Source organism: Camellia sinensis, chromosome 14 (genome assembly GCF_055761805.1).
Source record: "Camellia sinensis isolate YWXY chromosome 14, ASM5576180v1, whole genome shotgun sequence".
Lineage (NCBI taxonomy): Eukaryota > Viridiplantae > Streptophyta > Magnoliopsida > Ericales > Theaceae > Camellia > Camellia sinensis.
The window spans coordinates 91,018,068-91,037,252 of record NC_138974.1 but is presented as its reverse complement, the minus strand read 5'-3'; the positions used below and the strand labels follow the sequence as shown (position 1 = coordinate 91,037,252).

General features: G+C 44.5%; 1 protein-coding gene across 1 annotated transcript in view; it reads right to left on the bottom strand.

The window, feature by feature from the left end:
• Nucleotides 1-18,841, bottom strand: part of LOC145807173 (uncharacterized) — a 29,521-nt gene extending 10,680 nt beyond the window's left edge. Inside the window, exon 1 of the mRNA XM_082905111.1 lies at nt 18,611-18,841. Coding sequence (XP_082761237.1) covers nt 18,611-18,841 — 231 coding nt within the window. The remainder of the gene's footprint in view (nt 1-18,610) is intronic.
• Between the last annotated feature and the right edge of the window lie 344 nt (nt 18,842-19,185).

Genomic DNA, 19,185 nt, shown 5'->3' with positions numbered 1-19,185 from the left:
TGCTTAGTCGCTTTATTAAAAGATTTCAAAGACGTTTTCGCGTGGTCCTACGAAGACATGCCTGGAATCGATCCTGAGATTGTACAGCACCGGATCCCTCTCGACCCCGAGGCCCGACCGATCAAACAGAAACTCAGAAGAATTCATCCGGACTGGGCCATCAAAATTAAGGAAGAGGTCACCAAGCAAATCGACGCAGGCTTCCTGCTAGTATCCGAATACCCGACTTGGTTGGCCAACATTGTTCTAGTACCGAAGAAGGATGGCAAGATCCGAGTATGCGTGGATTTCAGGGATTTGAACAGAGCTAGTCCGAAGGACGACTTTCCCCTGCCGCATATTGATGAGTTGGTGGATTTTACAGCAGGGCATGCTTTGCTCTCGTTTATGGATGGTTTCTCAGGCTACAATCAGATAGTGATGGCACCGAAGACTGGGAGAAGACTGCTTTCACCACCCCATAGGGGACATACTATTACAGAGTGATGCCGTTTGGGTTGAAGAATGCTGGAGCCACATATCAACAAGCTGCGACCACAATATTGCATGATATGATCCACAAAGAGGTTGAGGTGTACGTGGACGACATGATTGTCAAGTCCAAAGAAAGAGAAGGCCACTACACCGCCTTGCAAAACTTCTTCCAAAGGATCAGGGAATTTCGGTTGCGGCTAAATCCTCAGAAGTGTACGTTCGGTGTTACAGCGGGAAAAATGCTGGGATTTCTGATTACACAAAGGGGCATCGAGGTCGACCCTTCAAAAATCAAGGCCATCTTAGAAATGCCACCACCAAGGACTGAAAATGAGGTGCGACGCTTTCTGGGTAAAGTGCAATTCATAAGACGGTTTATCTCGAAATTAACCTTGACTTGTGAACCACTTTTTGGTCTCCTAAAGAAGGGCAAGAAATTCCAATGGGACGGTCGATGCCAAGCTGCTTTTGAACAGATCAAAGAATATTTACAGAACCTGCCCGTGTTATCGTCGCCAGAGCAGGGGAGACCGTTGATATTGTAGCTTTCAGTGACTGAGACCACGATGGGTTGCATGCTTGCACAAGAATCAGAGGACAAAGTGGAGAGAGCCATCTACTATCTGAGCAAAAAGATGCTAGAGTACGAGACTCGCTACACACCATTGGAGAAGGCTTGCTTAGCTTTGGTATGGGCTACCAGGAAGCTGCGGCACTACCTGTTAGCTCACTCTGTAATGTTGATTTCACGACTCGATCCCATCAAATATCTTTTCGAGAAACCGGCACTTACGGGTAGGCTAGCTCGTTGGCTGCTGTTGCTTTCTGAATTTGATCTGAAGTATGTGACACGTAAGTCAGTAAAAGGAAGAGCAGTAGCGGAGTTCCTTGCCGACCACCCGGTTGAAGGGGATGAAGCGGTTGAGTACTTATTCCCAGATGAAGCCATTCTGCACATCAAAGATGAAACTTGGACGATGTACTTTGACGGAGCGTCAAACCAGTACGGGTGTGGGATAGGAGTGTTGCTGATAGTGCCTGACGATTCCCGTATCCCTTTAGCATTCAAGCTCCGGTTCAAAGTGTAACAAGCCCGTGGGGGGGGGGGGGCCTCGCTACAGCTCAGACTCGACTTTTGTAGTCATGGTTCCTAATCTGAACCAAAGAGTCCAAATCCGGCAAATCGTTTTTAGAAAACAGATTTTTTGAAAGAAGTGCCAAACATGGACTGCTTTGCCAGATACAGAGTCGCCACCTAAATATTTTATTTTGGGATTTTAGGAAACCCTGACTCGGTGCCAAAAGGCCACGTGTCTGTCATCACCAAAGTTGCCTCGACTCGAGAACTTGGGTACGATTGGGGAAGGTCACTTCGTGAGCACCCCCGCTCGCCCGGTCATAGACCGGCCTCTACTAACCATGATATCTATTTTTGAAAACATTGTATGTTCTTATTCCGGTTATTAGCCTAGGTTACTATGTGATGCTCACAGCATACAAGTATAGACTGGATCGCCTGAATTGGAACAAAACATTTCGTGTTTGTTTTTTAAAGAGGTTTTGCTACCCGTAGGTAGGCTTAAAATATTTGATGATTTATTCCAATTTAAGTAACCCGACCTTCACCCACAGGCATTCAGGCAGTTATATCAGATAAGCACATAGCATCATGGTAAGCATGCTATCATGGCAGTCACTCACACGCATGCAAGGATGCTAAAGCATAAAAACTTACCGAGTACTCCAAGCCAAAATAGACATTTATTAGAAATCATGCATGATCCTAAATATACAGAAATGCCTAATGCAACACATGCAAAATGCAACTATGGCAGGCTCGGCTATTCTAAGATGGTATATGAAATGCTACAACTATCATGTATTCAACTTGGAATTGAAAATACAATGCAGTTAGTATGATGCGCCGAGCCCGGTGCATGCAATACAGATGAATGATGCAAACATGCTATCATATTGTATGCTAATTTAAATATGCCCTAATCTAACCATCAAAAGCGGATAAATAAAAGGGAGAAAGACGTGGGGTTGGAAGACATACATCACACTCACGCACACTTATTACAGTTATGCCCTCACTCGGAGGGTCCGAATAAATATACAGTCCCCAAATATTACAGTCCCAAATAAAAGAATATTACAGTCCGAAATATTACAAAATTCTAATTAATTAAAGAATTAACTAAGGAAGCAAATAAAACTGGCGTGCAGGCCAGGGACTGCCTTGCGTCTGATGGATGATGCATGTCCGGATTGCCTTGCGCGGAAATCCACCGGAATGCCCCAATTAGCCTCTGTTTACACCTGTTCTTGAAATACGTGCCAAGCCCCAGAAGTTGCTGATTCTTTGTTTTGCTGCAACAGAGAGCAGGAAAGGGGCATAGCAATGTATTTGCACAGATATATGCATGTCTCGATCCTCGTGCCACCAATCACACATATCGAGGCATGATGGCCGAGGAGTCGAAATGCACAACTCAATATAGGATGAATGCATATGAAACTACAGCTAAAACCTAACTCCATCATGGATAATCCGGAGTGTCGGCGACTGGGGAATTGAGACACATTCCGTCACTCGGAGTACGAAATGTAACTCGTTTCCCGTGCCCGGGCTAACTCCTATTCCGAACACGATGCAATATGCATGATATGCATGAAATGCAACTAAGATACAATCCTAACATATATAATGCTATGGAAGTGAAATGCCTCGAAGTGCGTGCACAAGGACACACAAACCGAGAAAATGCACGAATGCAATGAAAATGAGATGCCTCGAAATGCGTGCACATGGGCACGCAAACCGAGGCAGTGGTAAAATGCTATGAAAATGAGGTGCCTCGAAATGCGTGCACACGGGCACGCAAACCGAGGCAATGACAGAATGTGATAAAAATGAGGTACCTCAAAATGCGTGCACACGGGCACGCAAACCGAGGCAATGACAGAATGCAATGAAAATGAGGTGCCTCGAAATGCGTGCACACGGGCACGCAAACCGAGGCAATGACAGAATGCGATGAAAATGAGGTGCCTCAAAATGCGTGCACACGGACACGCAAACCGAGGCAATGATAGAATGCGATGAAAATGAGGTGCCTCGAAATGCGTGCACACGGGCACGCAAACCGAGGCAATGACAGAATGCGATGAAATGACATGGAAACATGATGTGGACTTATACCAACATGAGTGAGCCTCAGCCACACTCACATAGGATGCCGTCGGATAAAAAAGAAGTGCCTCGAAATGCGTGCACACGGGCACGCAAACCGAGGCAATGATAAAATGTGATGAAATGGCATGGAAATGACAAATGGGCTTATACCAACATGAGTGAGCCTCAGCCACACTCACATAGGATGCCGGCGGATAAAAATGGAGTGCCTCGAAATGCGTGCACACGGGCACGCAAATCGAGGCGATGCAAAAATGCGATGAAATGACATGAAAATGACAAATGGGCTTATACCAACATGAGTGAGCCTCAGCCACACTCACATAGGATGCCGGCGGATAAAAATGAGGTGCCTCGAAATGTGTGCACACGGGCACGCAAACCGAGGCGATGCAGAAATGCGATGAAATGACCTGGAAATGACAAATGGGCTTATACCAACATGAGTGAGCCTCAGCCACACTCACATAGGATGCCGGTGGATAAAAATGAGGTGCCTCGAAATGCGTGCACACGGGCACGCAAACCGAGGCGATGCAAAAATGCGATGAAATGACATGGAAATGACAAATGGGCTTATACCAACATGAGTGAGCCTCAGCCACACTCACATAGGATGCCGGTGGATAAAAATGAGGTGCCTCAAAATGCGTGCACACGGGCACGCAAACCGAGGCGATGCAAAAATGCGATGAAATGACATGGAAATGACAAATGGGCTTATACCAACATGAGTGAGCCTCAGCCACACTCACATAGGATGCCGGTGGTTAAAAATGAGGTGCCTCGAAATGCGTGCACACGGGCACGCAAACCGAGGCGATGCAAAAATGCGATGAAATGACATGGAAATGACAAATGGGCTTATACCAACATGAGTGAGCCTCAGCCACACTCACATAGGATGCCGGTGGATAAAAATGGACTGCCTCGAAATGCGTGCACACAGGCACGCAAACCGAGGCAGTGATAAAATGCAATGAAATGTGGCACAAATGATATGCAAGCATGCTACTGGGATTTCAGCACTAAAATATGGGGGAAAACAGTCCCGAAATGAGGCGAAATGATATGAAACGCATGGAATTGTCCCGAAATGCAACATTTGGCACCCGAAATGGCCTACAGCTATGCCAAACATGCACAATACGGACATGCAATGCAAAGACAGAAGCTAGACAGTCCCAAAATATGCACTTTCACAGTTATAAACATGGCCAAAAAGCAAGCATAGGTAAGGGAAAAATAGCATGCAAGAATAGGGGCCAAAAGATGGGTAATGAAGCAAGTGATATAAGCAAAACCCAAACTGAAAAATTTCTTTCTACAACACTGAAGATGGACCAAAAATATGAACATTTACAGTATATGACAGCCTCAAAATCAGTATACAAATATGGTAGAAAGGTGATGCAAAATTAGGCTCAAAAGTGGCTACAACATGAGGTATACAAAATAATCACCAAAAAGCCAAAGACCCTTAATAAAACATGTATAATGGACCAAAATAAGCACTTTTCCAGAACTGTAAAATGGCCAAAAACAAAAGCATGGTAGGCTAACTAAACATGCAAGAATGGGGAATAAAAGAGGGATATAACATGAAGTGACCTATGGAAGCCCCAAACCATGAAAGGACCTAAATGAAACATGAAGTATGGACCAAAATAAGAACTTTTCTAGAACTGTAAAATGGCCAAAAACAAAAGCATGGTAGGCTAACTAAACATGCAAGAATGGGGAATAAAAGAGGGGTATAAAGGTAGGTATAACATGGAAACCCCAAATGGTGTTGATCCCTTCTTCAATGTTGAAGAGGGGATCAAAATAAGCCTAATATCAGTTTACCACATGCTTGAAAATAAATTGCTCATGGGTCAAAAATAGCATGCAAAACTATGACATACAAGAGGATCAATGAAGCAAGTGTGTTATGGAGGGCTCAAACAGGGTTGAGCCCTTAATGAAAAGTGAAGATGAGCTCAAAATATGGCCCTTTTCTGTTAGGGCCGGAGCTTGAAACAAAAAAGAAGTGGGGCTTAGAAATAGATCAAGAGAAAGGGTCAAAAGGGTAAAAGTGTTACTTACCCTTGAAGATTCAAACTTTTGTTGCTTCTTGGATGGATTTGCAGCTTCTTTAGCCTTCAAGAATCCTTCCTTGTTGCTGGAAATGAGATAGTGGTGGTAGAGCTTGGTGGTGTAGAAGGAATGATGGTTAGGAACTTAGGGTTTTTTGAAGAATTGAAAAGGAAGAAGATGGAGTTGGCTATGGAAGCTTGAAGGAGAGTTCTTCTAACCCTAACGAAGAACAAGGTTTGCTTGCTATATAGGCCAAAGAAGGGGTGTAAAGGTGGGGGAAAAGGAGGGTAAAACTCCCCCACAAAATATCCCCCGGATACAGGAAATATCTGGGGGATATTGCCCCACAGCTGTAAAGTACACAGTGCAAGGAAGCAGGCCGGCCTCTTACTTTTGCTGGAGGTGGCCGGCCGACTAGGGGTCAAAAGGTTCAATGAGATTTTCTGGCCGGCCAGCTACTGGGGAGGTACTCCTATGTGTGTACAACACAACCATGTGGTTAAAATTCCAAGAAAGTGGGTCCAAGGGGTTCAACATTAGCTCGGAAAGAGGGGGTCAAAAGGGTCAAGTTGACTTACTGGCCGGCCATGAACTTTTAGGGGCCTCTCATGTGTGTAGATCAGAGATATGTGGTTGAAAGTTCAAGAATGTGGGCCCAAGGGGTTCAACATTAGCCCAGAAGAAAGGGGTCAAAAGGGTCAGGCAACCTTAATGGCCGGCCACCAAATTTTAGGGGCCTTCTAGGTGTGTAGATCACAGATATGTGGTTGAAAGTTGGCAACACTAACCCTAAGGTGTTCAACATTAGCCCGGAAGTTGGAAAAACGGGCGCCGGGAGGCTCCGGAGGAGAGATAACTGGCTGCTGCAACAATTACTAGCCTCCCACCCTTCAGTGACCTTCCCCATGATAAAACAGAGGTACCTGCCAAAAATGAACGAAAACCGTTGCAAAACGAATGTCCGGGCACCAAAACACGCAGTTCGGGATCCCGAAAATGGGCTGTTAAGCACCGAAAATGGCATTCAGCCACGAAGTGGGTTTCTCGGACCCCAGTGTCCCTCAAAAGGGAGCAAATAGGAAGTATGCCAAAAACCGGAGCAAAAGGAGATGGTTAAGCGGTCCCGAACTGAGGCACACGGCCTGACGGCTCCGAAAACCGGAAACTGGACTCCGAAATGGGCAAAATGGCCTACGGCCACCAAATGTAGCCTATGGACATTGAGAGATGGTCTACGAGACCTCTCCCTCCCCTTAGGAAAAGAAACAGAGAAAACCGAGTCTGGTTCGCAAACCGAGACAAGGCACAGAAGAGGGTTCGGAAGTCCGGAGGCAGGGCTCACGGCCGCGACTCTGGAACTTCTGAACGAGCACATTATGCAATATCACCAAGCGCTCAATCGGTGACATCTGAGTCTTAAGGTCGGTCAAAAATGGGGTGTCTACACAAAGTCTCGAACAACGAAGCAGAATATGAGGCATGCATCGCCGGTCTACAAGCAGCCCTGGAACTAGGGGCAAGACGGTTGGACGTTATCGGGGACTCGAACCTTGTTGTGTCTCAAGCAAAAGGAGACTGGAAAGTCAAAGAAGAAAAAATGATAATTTACCACCAGACCTTGGACTTGTTAATTCCTCGGTTTGAGAAGCTAACTTTCACTCATCTAGTAAGAGAGAACAACAGGTTCGCAGATTCGTTAGCAACTCTATCTTCCATGATAGACATCCCATTCGGAGTCTGGATGTGTCCAGTCATCATTAACCAGAAATTTGCGCCAGCCTATGAGTCAATTGCTGCTATAGATGAGGTTCAAGACGAAAACCCCTGGTATTACGACATTTGGAACTTCTTGGAGAAGGAGGCATATCCACCAGGGGCAAATGCCAAGGATAAAAGGGCAATAAGAAGAATGGCTGTTCAGTTCATCATCTGCGGGGGTAAGCTGTATAAGAGAGGTCATCTGGGAATGCATAAGCTTTGTGTAGAAGCTGAAGAGTCGAAGCGCCTGATAGAGGCCATCCACGGAGGAGAATGTGGGGCACATATGAATGGGGTAATGCTGGCCAGAAAGATCCTCAGACAGGGTTACTACTGGTCCACCATGGAGAAGGATTGCATTAGTTTTGTTCGGCGATGCCACAAATGTCAGATCCATGCAAACCGCGTGAACATCCCGCCGTCAAAACTATACAACATGACTTCACCATGGCCATTTTCAGTTTGGGAAATTGATGTGATCGGGGCTGTCACTCCGAAGGGATCGAATGGGCATGAGTTCATCCTAGTCGCGATAGATTATTTTACAAAGTGGGTCGAGGCCCAATCATATGCCGTGTTGAAGGCGTCGCACGTTGCAAAGTTCATCAAAAACAACATCATCTGTCGCTACGGGGTCCCAAATGAGATTATTTCGGATAATAGTTCCCACTTCAAGAAAGAAGTGATTGACTTGTTGGAGAAATACAATGTGGCTTTTCATAAGTCATCCACATACCGGCCGCAGACCAATGGAGTGGTTGAGGCGGCTAACAAGAATATCAAGCACATATTGCAGAATATGATGGAAACCTATCGGGATTGGCCAGATAAGTTGCCGTTCGCTCTGTGGGCTATCGGACTTCGATTAGAACTTCTATTGGGGCGACTCCATATTCATTAGTCTATGGGATGGAGGCCGTCCTACCTATCGAGGTTGAGGTTCCGTCATTGCGAGTATTGGCTGAGTGTCAAATAGCCGAAGTAGATTGGCAGCAGAGCAGGTTTGAAGAACTCATGCTCTTTGATGAGAGAAGACTGAAAGCACTGTACCATGTTCAAAGTTATCAGCGCAGAATAGACCGGGCTTTCAACAAGAAAGTCAAGTTCAAGAATCTAAAGGAAGGGGATTTGGTGCTCAAAGACAACCGAGCTCCCATCTACGACCCTAGGGGCAAGTTCAGACCTAATTGGACTGGTCCCTACATCATCAAAGCTATCTGGTCAGGTGGAGCTGTGGTTCTGATGGACCTAGATGGCCTGGAATTTTCCCAACCGATCAACATGGACAAGTTGAAGAAATATTACCCTTGAGAGGCTCGCTAGGCCGAAAACCCGAAAGGGCAACCTAGGCAAAAGTTAGAGCATAGAAAATTGGAAAATATAAAAACTGAGCTCGCAAGGTTGAAAACCCGCAAAGGGCGGCCTTGGCAAAAGTTAGAGCGTAAAAGGAGAGTGAAAATACTCGAGTGAACCTAAGCCTGAACTACGTAAGGCTTGATTCCCATCTTTGGGATACGTAGGCAACTTTATCCTGGAGTTCAGCCATGAACTTTTCCCCGATCAAATTTGTCCAGTTGATCATCTCGGTCATCTTTGTCTATTCGGTATTCAAGAGTTCAGTTAAGGTCTCCGGTACAGCGCTTTGCAGACTAGGGGCAACTTTCCGTTGCCATGCAGTGCCGCGGTACTCTTCAGACTAGGGGCAACTTTCCAGTTGTAGGGATCCGGGGTTGTGCATCTCGGTGACAGATATCAGGCGTGTCCAGTTCCGATCCACATTGAAAATGATTCTGAAAAGTTTTAATAAAAGTTGACTCTGTTCAAATTAATCTTTTTTTTTTTTTTTTTTTTGCAACTAAGACCATTTTTGGGCCAAAGTGGAAAATTTTCAGTGCCACAACCTTCAATTTCATTGATTTCAAAACAGAGTTCTCCTGCTCTTGTATACAATCGAAGTTGCTTTTTCTTACATTCATAAAGAAAACTTGAAAGTACTAATAAAGCAATAAATCCGGGGCATAGCCAAGTCAGGTGCTCCTGCGCCCCCTCCCAGAGCTGGTCGAAGCCTCTGATGCCAAGCTGGGCCCAATCTGTGCCTCTTCATTGAGCCAATCCACGCACTCGTCAGACAAAGTATAACTGAAAATGGGAGCGGGGGCCAGGAGTTCTCTCGTCCTCCACGCGGTGGCCTGCCGAGCAAGCTGTGCACCTCGGGTTGGGAATGTAGCAGGATACTCTATCCCCTCTGGCGGGCAGGTCTGATCATGGCCAAATTGGCGTCGAATCCGGAATGGGAAGTAGAATACACAGTGAGTGAGACCAATCAATTGAATCCCAGCCTGCCGGGACATATTGTAACTCATTGCCGGAAGGCTCAGCCAAGGGCACCGCCAAGCAATACGGTCTGCGGACAAGCGGCACATCCAAGCGAACCACCATCCCTCATCAAGGGCGTTGACTAGACGGTGCTGGAAGAAGTAGCCGCGAGCTGAATATGCTGGGCAATAGTCCACGACCTGCAGTTTGTCCATCAACCATACCTGGGAAGGGACGAAAAATGAAAGAATAAAGAATAGAGAGATATACGATGAGAGAAATGTGAAGATAGGGTTTTTGTGAGAAAAACCGAGCTTGAGGGCTGAGTGATGTGAGCAATACATATGTGAGATTGGGTGGGAAACAGTACCTGTAGTAGTAGTGGACTTCCTGCTAATCTGGTCGTCTCACGACGATAAAAGGCGTCTAAGCCCATCAACGTCTCAGCCAGAGTCATGGCAATACAGCTCTTGCCCTCCTTCAAGCCTTGGGCAACCTCGGTCAGCTGGACACTAGACCCTCCGGAGCCTGAGACAAATAGAAAATGAGATAACATGCATAAACAGAGGGCGTGTCGCCGGAAGCCTTGCCAATAATGGTCGTTGCGATCACCGGCATTAGAAAACCGATTGGTCAAACTCGGAATGTCCAGCATCCCGTCACAAATCAGAGACCGAGCGTCACGCATACTGAGTCCACACATTTGCCCTAAGGATTGGGCATGGCGAAAATTAAGTTGGGGCAGGAGCTCCTCGTCGCGCTTGGACTCCATTAAGGCTCGGAAATCTTCAAAGGTAGGACATATCTCTTGCCCAGCGAAGCTAAAGACATGCGTCACCGGATTCCAAAACTTCGTCGTGGCATGAAGAAACGGAAGGTGCAATGGGGTACGACCCAAAGCGAATAGTGCATTTATGCCGAAACCCCGGAAATTCAACTTTTCCGAGCCATCCAAGCTAGCAATCCAAGCTGTAAGATTTTGAGCAAGAAACTCTTCCATTAGAGCAAACCAGTGTGGAATTGAGAAAAACTACGAAGCTGAGGTCTTTTGTAGGAGATAAGGTTGGGTGGAGGACAGGTGTCAACATTCTGGTGATTCCCTCATTTATGGACGGCCGGCCAAATATTGTGCCGACCGGCCATTACTTTTTGCCGACCGAACAAATTCCTGGCCGATGGCCATTCCTTGTGGCCGATGGCCTCTACCCCTGGCCGATGGGCTTCCTCCTTGTTCCCTGAGTTGTTTATGCTAAGGATTGGGGAACTCCACCACCTCCAACCCCCCCCCCCGGTGATCAATTCTTGCGGAGTCACACCTGTCTGCTTATCAGGTTATTGTACATTTGCTTATTGAGTTGTATTTCACTCCTTTTAAATCTTTGATTTGTTTATCGAGTTGTACTCACACTTGATTGGTTATCATGCCTTTGTTTTGCTTATTGAGTTGTAAGTCGGTTCACTACCTGATTATTATGATGCAAGTACTCAATATTCCAAAACAGGTTCAATTTCGTTCACATTGTGGTGTGATACCTTGCGATGCGATGCATAGAAAATTCACAAATGCAACATCTTTTGAACAAAATGGTCGTTTCATTTCCATCACGTGTTTTGCAAAATATGTAATTTTAAGAAAGAATAAAACCTGCCCGTGGCAGTGCAATGTGCTTAAACTACCAATAAAAAGGAAAGTAAAGCATAGAATGGCAGGGTAGCAAAGTGTCGGAATTGATACCAGTAAAACTCCCCTTGCGGTCAACGCGCCTTCGGCGCCTTTGTTCGGGTCAACTACATGGTTTGGCATCTTCATCACTTGAAACAATGCGGGAAAGCATACTTTTAAAACGTGGACCTTCGAGTTGACCTTAGGCCACAACTTCTGCGAGCGATGCTCGATACGTACGAAGAACGTCCCTTCCTGTATCCTTTTCATGTCCTGAGGATTTCCACAAATCGTTTCAATTATGCTGTGTTACAGTACTTTACATCAATTCCATAACTTGCGTAGACCCCATATTTGTTCAAATTCGTTACTTGCGTAGACCGCATGTTTTTCTTGCATAGACCGCATGTTTATAATCAATTCATCACTTGCGTAGACTGCATGTTTTGTTTGCGTAGACCGCATCTTTGTTCAAATTCATTACTTGCGTAGACCGCATGTTTTGCTTGCGTAGATCGCATGTTTGTTCAAATTCATTACTTGCGTAGACCGCATGTTTTGCTTGCGTAGACCGCATGTTTACAATCAATTTCATTACTTGCATAGACCGCATGTTTTGCTTGCGTAGACCGCATGTTTATAATTAATTCCATAACTTGCGTAGACCGCATGTTTTGCTTGCATAGACCGCATATTTGTTCAAATTCATCACTTGCGTAGACCGCATGTTTTGTTTGCGTAGACCGCATCTTTGTTCAAATTCATTACTTGCGTAGACCGCATGTTTTGCTTGTGTAGATCGCATGTTTGTTCAAATTCATTACTTGCGTAGACCGTATGTTTTGCTTTCGTAGACCGCATGTTTGCATTCAATTTCATTACTCGCGTAGACTGCATGTTTTACTTGCGTAGACCGCATGTTTTCCTTGTGTGGACCGCATATTTGTAATCAATTCCATTACTTGCGTAGACCGCATTCTCATGCTCAATTTCATTACTTGCGTAGACCGCATGCTCATGATCAATTTCGTTGCCTGCGTAGACCGCGTGCTCCACTTACATGTCTGTGCCTTCATAGCATTGTTATGCTTCCCACTTGCTTTGCATTGTCACGCATTTTCAAATACATTAATATGCATGTTGTTAATCACATTGTACCTGTTAAGTTGTTTTCTTTGCAGGCACGATATTGTATGTACGGTTCATTTGAGGCTGGTGCAACCAGATGAGCCGCATAGGTATTGTATCCTCCGAGTGAGACGTATTGAGAATTGCATAATTCTCTTACATCCTTTCTGCATTGTAGTGTAGTTCAGTGTTTGCCAGCTTAAAATTGTCGCATGTATGCTTCATTACAGCTTTCTTCGTATGATCGTAAGTTATGTCCGGCTCTATGCATTGTCTTGCATTTTGCCCCTGCCTTTGGGCGCATATCTTGGTTGTCTTGCATGCTTTGTCTAAGTCTTCGGCCTTGTCAAAAATGGGTATTCCCTCCCGTCATTGTTGTGACTTTCGAGTTCTGTCAAAGAGGGGTAACTGTAGACACCCCATTTTTGACCGTCCTCAAGACTTGAACATCACCGGTGGGGACACTCGGTGATCATCCATGTTCGTGTTCATTTTGAGTTCCCGGAGGCCTTGGTTGCGCGCCTTGCCTCAGGATCTTTCAACTTGTTTCGTCTTGCGTTTGGTTTCGCACCAAATACTTGTGTTTTTGCTTTGAGGGGTAGGGAATGGCTTGTTGACCATCCCCACACCCCATCCGCCTTCCCTTTGCATCACCGGCCTTTAATTGCTGACACCGGCCATGGTTTCTTAACAATAATGGCCGGTCGGCACTCCATATGGCCGGCCGGCTATCTGTTTGGTCGGCGACCTCCTTTTTTGGCCGGTAACACCATTTTGCCTTCTTCAGGCATGGTGCATGCCAGCTGTGCCAACTGGAATACACCAAACCTACCCCGGGGCTAACAAGTGGCTGCTTTGCCCCTTTTGCCTCCTTTTGGTCAAAGCTTCTTGAGGAAGCTTGACCCTTTGGTCAAAGCTTCCCCAAGAAGCTTGGCCAGCTGTCTTAGCTTCCTCAAGAAGCCAAGAGCCCTTTGCACCCTTTGCCCCTTTCATCTAGCTTCTTGGAGAAGCCTAGAACCTTGGCCTTTGCCTATTTAAGCACTCATCCTCTCCCTTTGTCAGAGGTTAGAGCTTTTGAACCAAAAAACCAGAGCTTCTATATCTATATATCTGATATATCATCCTCTCTCTCTATATCTCCCTCTCCCTCATCCTTAGGGTGTGTTTGGAAGCCTAAAAGTGCATTTTGACCTTACTTTTGCACTAAAACACACACCATTACACCTTGCTCCGAGATTGAGAGGCTTTGAGGGTTGTTTGTTGAGGTTTTGGACTGATTTTGATCAGTAGAGAGTGGCTGGATCATCTGTTCTTCAAGGTTTCTTCAAGGGTGAGACACTTGCTTTAGTTTCTCCAATCTTGCACTAGTTTTCTACCTGTCTTGCATGCTGATTTAGGCTTTGTGTTTAACATGAAAAAGTCTTGTATTTTTGTGTTTAACATCTTTCATTAAGGGTGTTTTGGCATTGGGGGTTGAACTCCTCCCTTTAGGCCTCTTTTGGCCTATTTTGGTGCCCTTTTCTTTAAGCTTTGTTTACTTTGTTGTGTTGGTCTTCTCACCACTGAAATCCAGTGGATTTTCAGTGGTGATGGAGTGATTTTGAAGTCTTGTGTAGGGGAGGGACACCCCTCTCCCCTTTGTCCTTCTTTTACCTTTGTTTTGGCTTAAAAGGGCAACATGCATGCTTGATTATTTTGGTCCCATTTCAGAAGTTTATTTAGGTGTTTTGGGTCATATTATATCTCTGTCCAATGGTGGTTTGTTGGCCCTTAGCATGCATTTTATACTTGCTTTGTAATTCTCCATCTTGCCTAGAAGTGTGTTATGTGTTTAGCTTAGCATATCCTCTTGTTTTGACTTAACCTTGTGAAGTATTTGGCCATGATTTGTCATGCTTAAAGTCTTTTGGCCACTGATTTTGTCATGTTTGGCATGCTTGATATAGTTGCTTTGCATTTTGGCTTGTAGGCCTTGGTTGTATGGGTCACCAACATGCTTAGCATGAGCTTGTTATCATCATTCGGCATCATTTAATATCATGTTTCATTCCATATAATGTGATCTAACATTATCATTTGCGTCTCATTCATTGCCTTGAAGTGTTGTAGTTTTGCGCCTTAAAGGGTGGTCATTGTGTATGCTACCATGCTTAAGCATTTGGGTTGCCATAGCATGGGGCCGCGGGGACTCATTTCACATGTTAAAAACCTTTTTTTTGTTGCTTAGTTCATGCCATGAGTGGCCTTGTTAGTGGTAGCAAAGTGCTCCACTCTGTGCCTTAGTCCTTGGGCCTATTGGCATGCTTGTTTGCATTGGGTGTTTGTCCACTTTTTTGGACATTTTTGGTCACTGTTTTGGGTGGGCTAAGGTCCCCTCCCCCTTTGTGGTTTGGATCCACCATCGCAGGATCATGTTGCATAGGATTCGTGTTACCTATGGTATCTTATTTGCATGATTGCATATTATTGGCTAAGTTGCATGTCATATTTTAGGTCACACGTTTGAATGCATCGCATTACACCTTGCATGCCTAGCATTGTGCATTTGGCATGTTTGTTTACTTAGCCTCATATTGCATAACTTGAATCACAAGTGCATACATGCATTACATTGTTTGGTTTGGGGTGTCAAACCAAACTTGAGGGATGAGGGGTGTTTGTACTTCGAGTGACAAAACACACCTCAACCCTCGGTCACCGAGGCCCTTGACTTTGGCATGATAGGATCTTGGTCCTCATTTGTGTGTTGCATGCATTTTTACATTGAATTGCAACCTTAGCTCCTTAGGCTATCATGCATCAAATGCACAATTGATAGCCCGAGGGTCAAGGGCCATACTCCCTTGAGTCCGTTACATGATTGGGAGAGTAACCATGCATACACTTGCTTGAAATTCCATGCCATACACTATCTGTCCTTGTTGCTGTCAAAAACCAAATTCTGTAGGGATTTTTAGCCGACCGTCAGTATATGGTGCCGACCGGCCATTGGTGGATGGCCAATTACTTCACCAGCAGCCGATGGATATTTTCAATGGCTGGTGGACATTTCCTCCAGCCGATGGTGTTCCACAGTGTTTAGGGGACCTATCCCAGAACTTTGGCAATTTTCAGAGAAGTAGGGCAGTGTAAACCGAGGCGGCAGTGGTATGGTACGGACTTTCCGGGCGAGACGAGTGTGAGCATGCATCATTCGCGCATCCCGAGACGGGAGCTGTGGCCACCTTTCTTTTTGCATTCATTCTATTAATTAATTAGAAATTCTGTAATAATCGATGTATTATTTATTCGGACTGTAATATTTATTTGGACCCTCCGAGTGAGGGCAATTTTGTAATAAGTGTGCGTGAGTGTGTGTATGTCTTCCAACCCCACGTCTTTCTTCCCTTTTATTTACCCGCTTATGATGGTAGACTAGGGCATATTTAAATTAGCATACCTTATGCTATGCATGCGTGCATTCATGCATTTGTTTTGCATGCACCGGGCTCGGCGCATCATTCTAACTGCATTTGTATTTCAATTCCAAATTGAATACGTGTCAGTTGTAGCATTTCACATGTCATCGTAGATTAGCCGAGCCTGTCTTAGTTGCATCTTGCATGTGTTGCATTAGCCATCTTAACATGAACTAGGATCATGCGTGTGATTACTAACTAGTTGTTGTTTTGGCTTGGAATACTCTGTAAGTTCTTTTGCTTTAGCATCCTTGCATGCGTGTGAGTGTTGCCATGATAGCATGATTACCATGTGGCTAGATGCTTATGTGATAAACTGTTTGGATGCCTGTGGGTGAAGGTTGGATTGTCTGAGTTGGAATGACTCATTGAAATCCGTGTTTTAGCCTACTTGCGAGTAGAAAATTCCAAAACATTTTTCCAAAACAATCGGATATGCAATGCTTATTTCCAAATTAGGCAATCTAGTCTATACTTGTTTGCTGTGCGTATAACATAGTAATTCTAGGCTAATAACCGGATTAAGAGCACATAACATTTTCAAAACAATATATCACGGTTAGTAGAGGCCGGTCTTCGGACCGAGCGAGAGGGGGTGCTCATAGTTGACCTTCCCCGATCGTACCCAAGTTCCCGAGCCAAAGCAACTTTGGTGATGACGGACACGTGGCCTTTGGCACCGAGTCAGGGTTTCCTAAATTTCCCCATTAAAATATTTAGGTGGCGACTCTGTATCTGGCAAAGCAGTCCATGTTTGGCACTTCTTTTCAAAAATCTGTTTTCTCAAAACGATTTGCCGGATTTGGACTCTTTGGTTCAGATTTAGAACCGCAAACAAAATCAAGTCCGAACTGTAGCGTGTAGCGCAGGGTCCCTCGCGGGCGCGTGCTACAGGTCCCAACTGCCAAGATCGCAAATATACCAATTCGAGTTGGAAAGGGGGGAATCCAGTTTGGACTTGCATCGAAACTCAATTGGTTTCCGGATGTTGATAATTCCACCAGAGATGTCAGATTGGCAAAATGGTCTTCAGACACAGCCCCTTCCAACATATTATAAGAGATATAAAGTATTCCCAACTTTGAAAGGTGTCCAAGACTTTTCGGAAGAGTTCCGTTCAACTTATTGTAGCTTAAATCTAACACTACTAAGGATGACAGTCTTCCTACACTCATTGGAATCGGACCCAAAATTAAATTGTTTTGAAAATAAAGTTCGCGTAGATTTTTAAATTGTCGAAGTCGCTCAGTGAAATGACCGAAAAGTCTATTTTCCCATAGTCCTAATTTTCTAGAGATTCTAAAATGCATCCAGACAAGCTCTTCAACACGTCCAACACTTGTACCGCGAGTTTGTTACTTCAGAGATTGATAACCCTCAAGTTACAAAGATTTCCCATCGACACGGGTATTCTGCCTTCAAGTTTATTGTATGAGAGATCGAGGATGGTGACAGAGGTCAGGTTTCCAACGTTGCTTAAGATTGCACCCTGGAATTGGTTGTGGCCAAGGTTGAGTGATTCTAAATGGATGCAACTGCACAGACTGAGTGGAATGGTGGAATTGAAATTATTCTCGGGCAAATCAAGATCTCGAAGACTGGTCATGTTCCAGAGGGAACCGAGAAGTGGACCTTCAAATCCATTTTGACGTAGGTTGAGAGAAAGTAGGTCATTTAAGCTGAATAATGGATTAGGTAGTGAGGAATTAAGTTCATTTTTAGAAACATCAAAGGATCTCAAAGAGGTCGAGTTCCAAGGGCCATGTGGAATTGGACCTTAGAAGCGATTGAAGTTCAAGTTGAGAGAAACTAAACCATTCAAACTAAATAACCAACTGGGTAGTGAAGAATTAAGGTTATTTTGAGACAAATCAAGGACTTTGAGAGAGGTCAAGTTGCAAAAACCATCAGGAAAAGACCTCCAAAACCACAAGAACTAAGATGAAGTGAAACGAGACTACTGAGACTCGATATCCACCCAGGTATCAAGGAGTTGAAGTCATTTTTAGAAAGATCTAGGAGAGTAAGTGATGAGAAATTCACACGATGAAGTTGAGGAGGAACACGATGAAGTTCACAAGATGACATATTTAACTCTACCAAGGAAGGGAGCATGTTAATCACCTATAGCCAATCATGGGATGCTTTCTTGAGGTTCACTTGACTGAAGTCGAGGCGCTCCAAACGGGAAAGACCAGAAAGCCATTGAAGGTTAACAACACTTAATTTGACACCAGGTTATGAACCACCACCACTTAGACTTAGAAAGCTTAAACTTGACAGGTTTCCGAGCTGGAGGGGGATCGATCCTCCAAATCCTGCCCTGGATAAAGAAAGATAGTGTAGGTTTGCCAAGCTTCCGATGAACCTTGGGATATGAATTCCTCCAAAATCATTTTGACTTAAATCGAGGTAGTTTAGGCGCGTCAAATTGACCAAAGAAGGATCAATTTTGCCACCCAAGGCCGAGCTTTGATGAACTTTGCCAACCACTGGAGTTATAGAGTTGGGATTTTGAAGGTGGAGCTCAATTACATAGCCATTTAACTTGTCACAAACCACCCTTGCCCATTTGCAACAATCATCTTCAACATCCCAAGAGGAGAGCCTATTTGAAGGGTCTTTGAGCTCTCGTTTGAAGCATAGAAGAGCTTGTTTCTCACTATTAATGCAAACCACGTAACCATTGCAAGAGCTAAGATTAATGGTTGCTATGGTGAGAATCACAAGAACTAGAAATGCTATAACTCTCATGAATTTATCCATCATTAAGCAACTCAATAACAAAAACTCAATCTCTGTGCTATTTATAGTGTCCAAAACCAAACAGTGTTACTAGATTTTTTTCCCCCTCTCTTCTGGAAATTTTGATTGATTGGATCAGTTGTGTGGAAAATTCAAACTTGTGTCAATGAAGTGGGAACGACTTAGTGGAACTTGCACCAAGATCAAATCAGATATGTTAATGGCTTTGGCTTGCTTCTCAGGCATCTAATAGGATTCAACTACCTTAAATTAGTGTTTGGTTAATTAAGTGCAATAAAATTATCATCTCATCATAATGTTATATTCATATTTGGTTTTACTAAAAAATATATTAAAAATAAAAT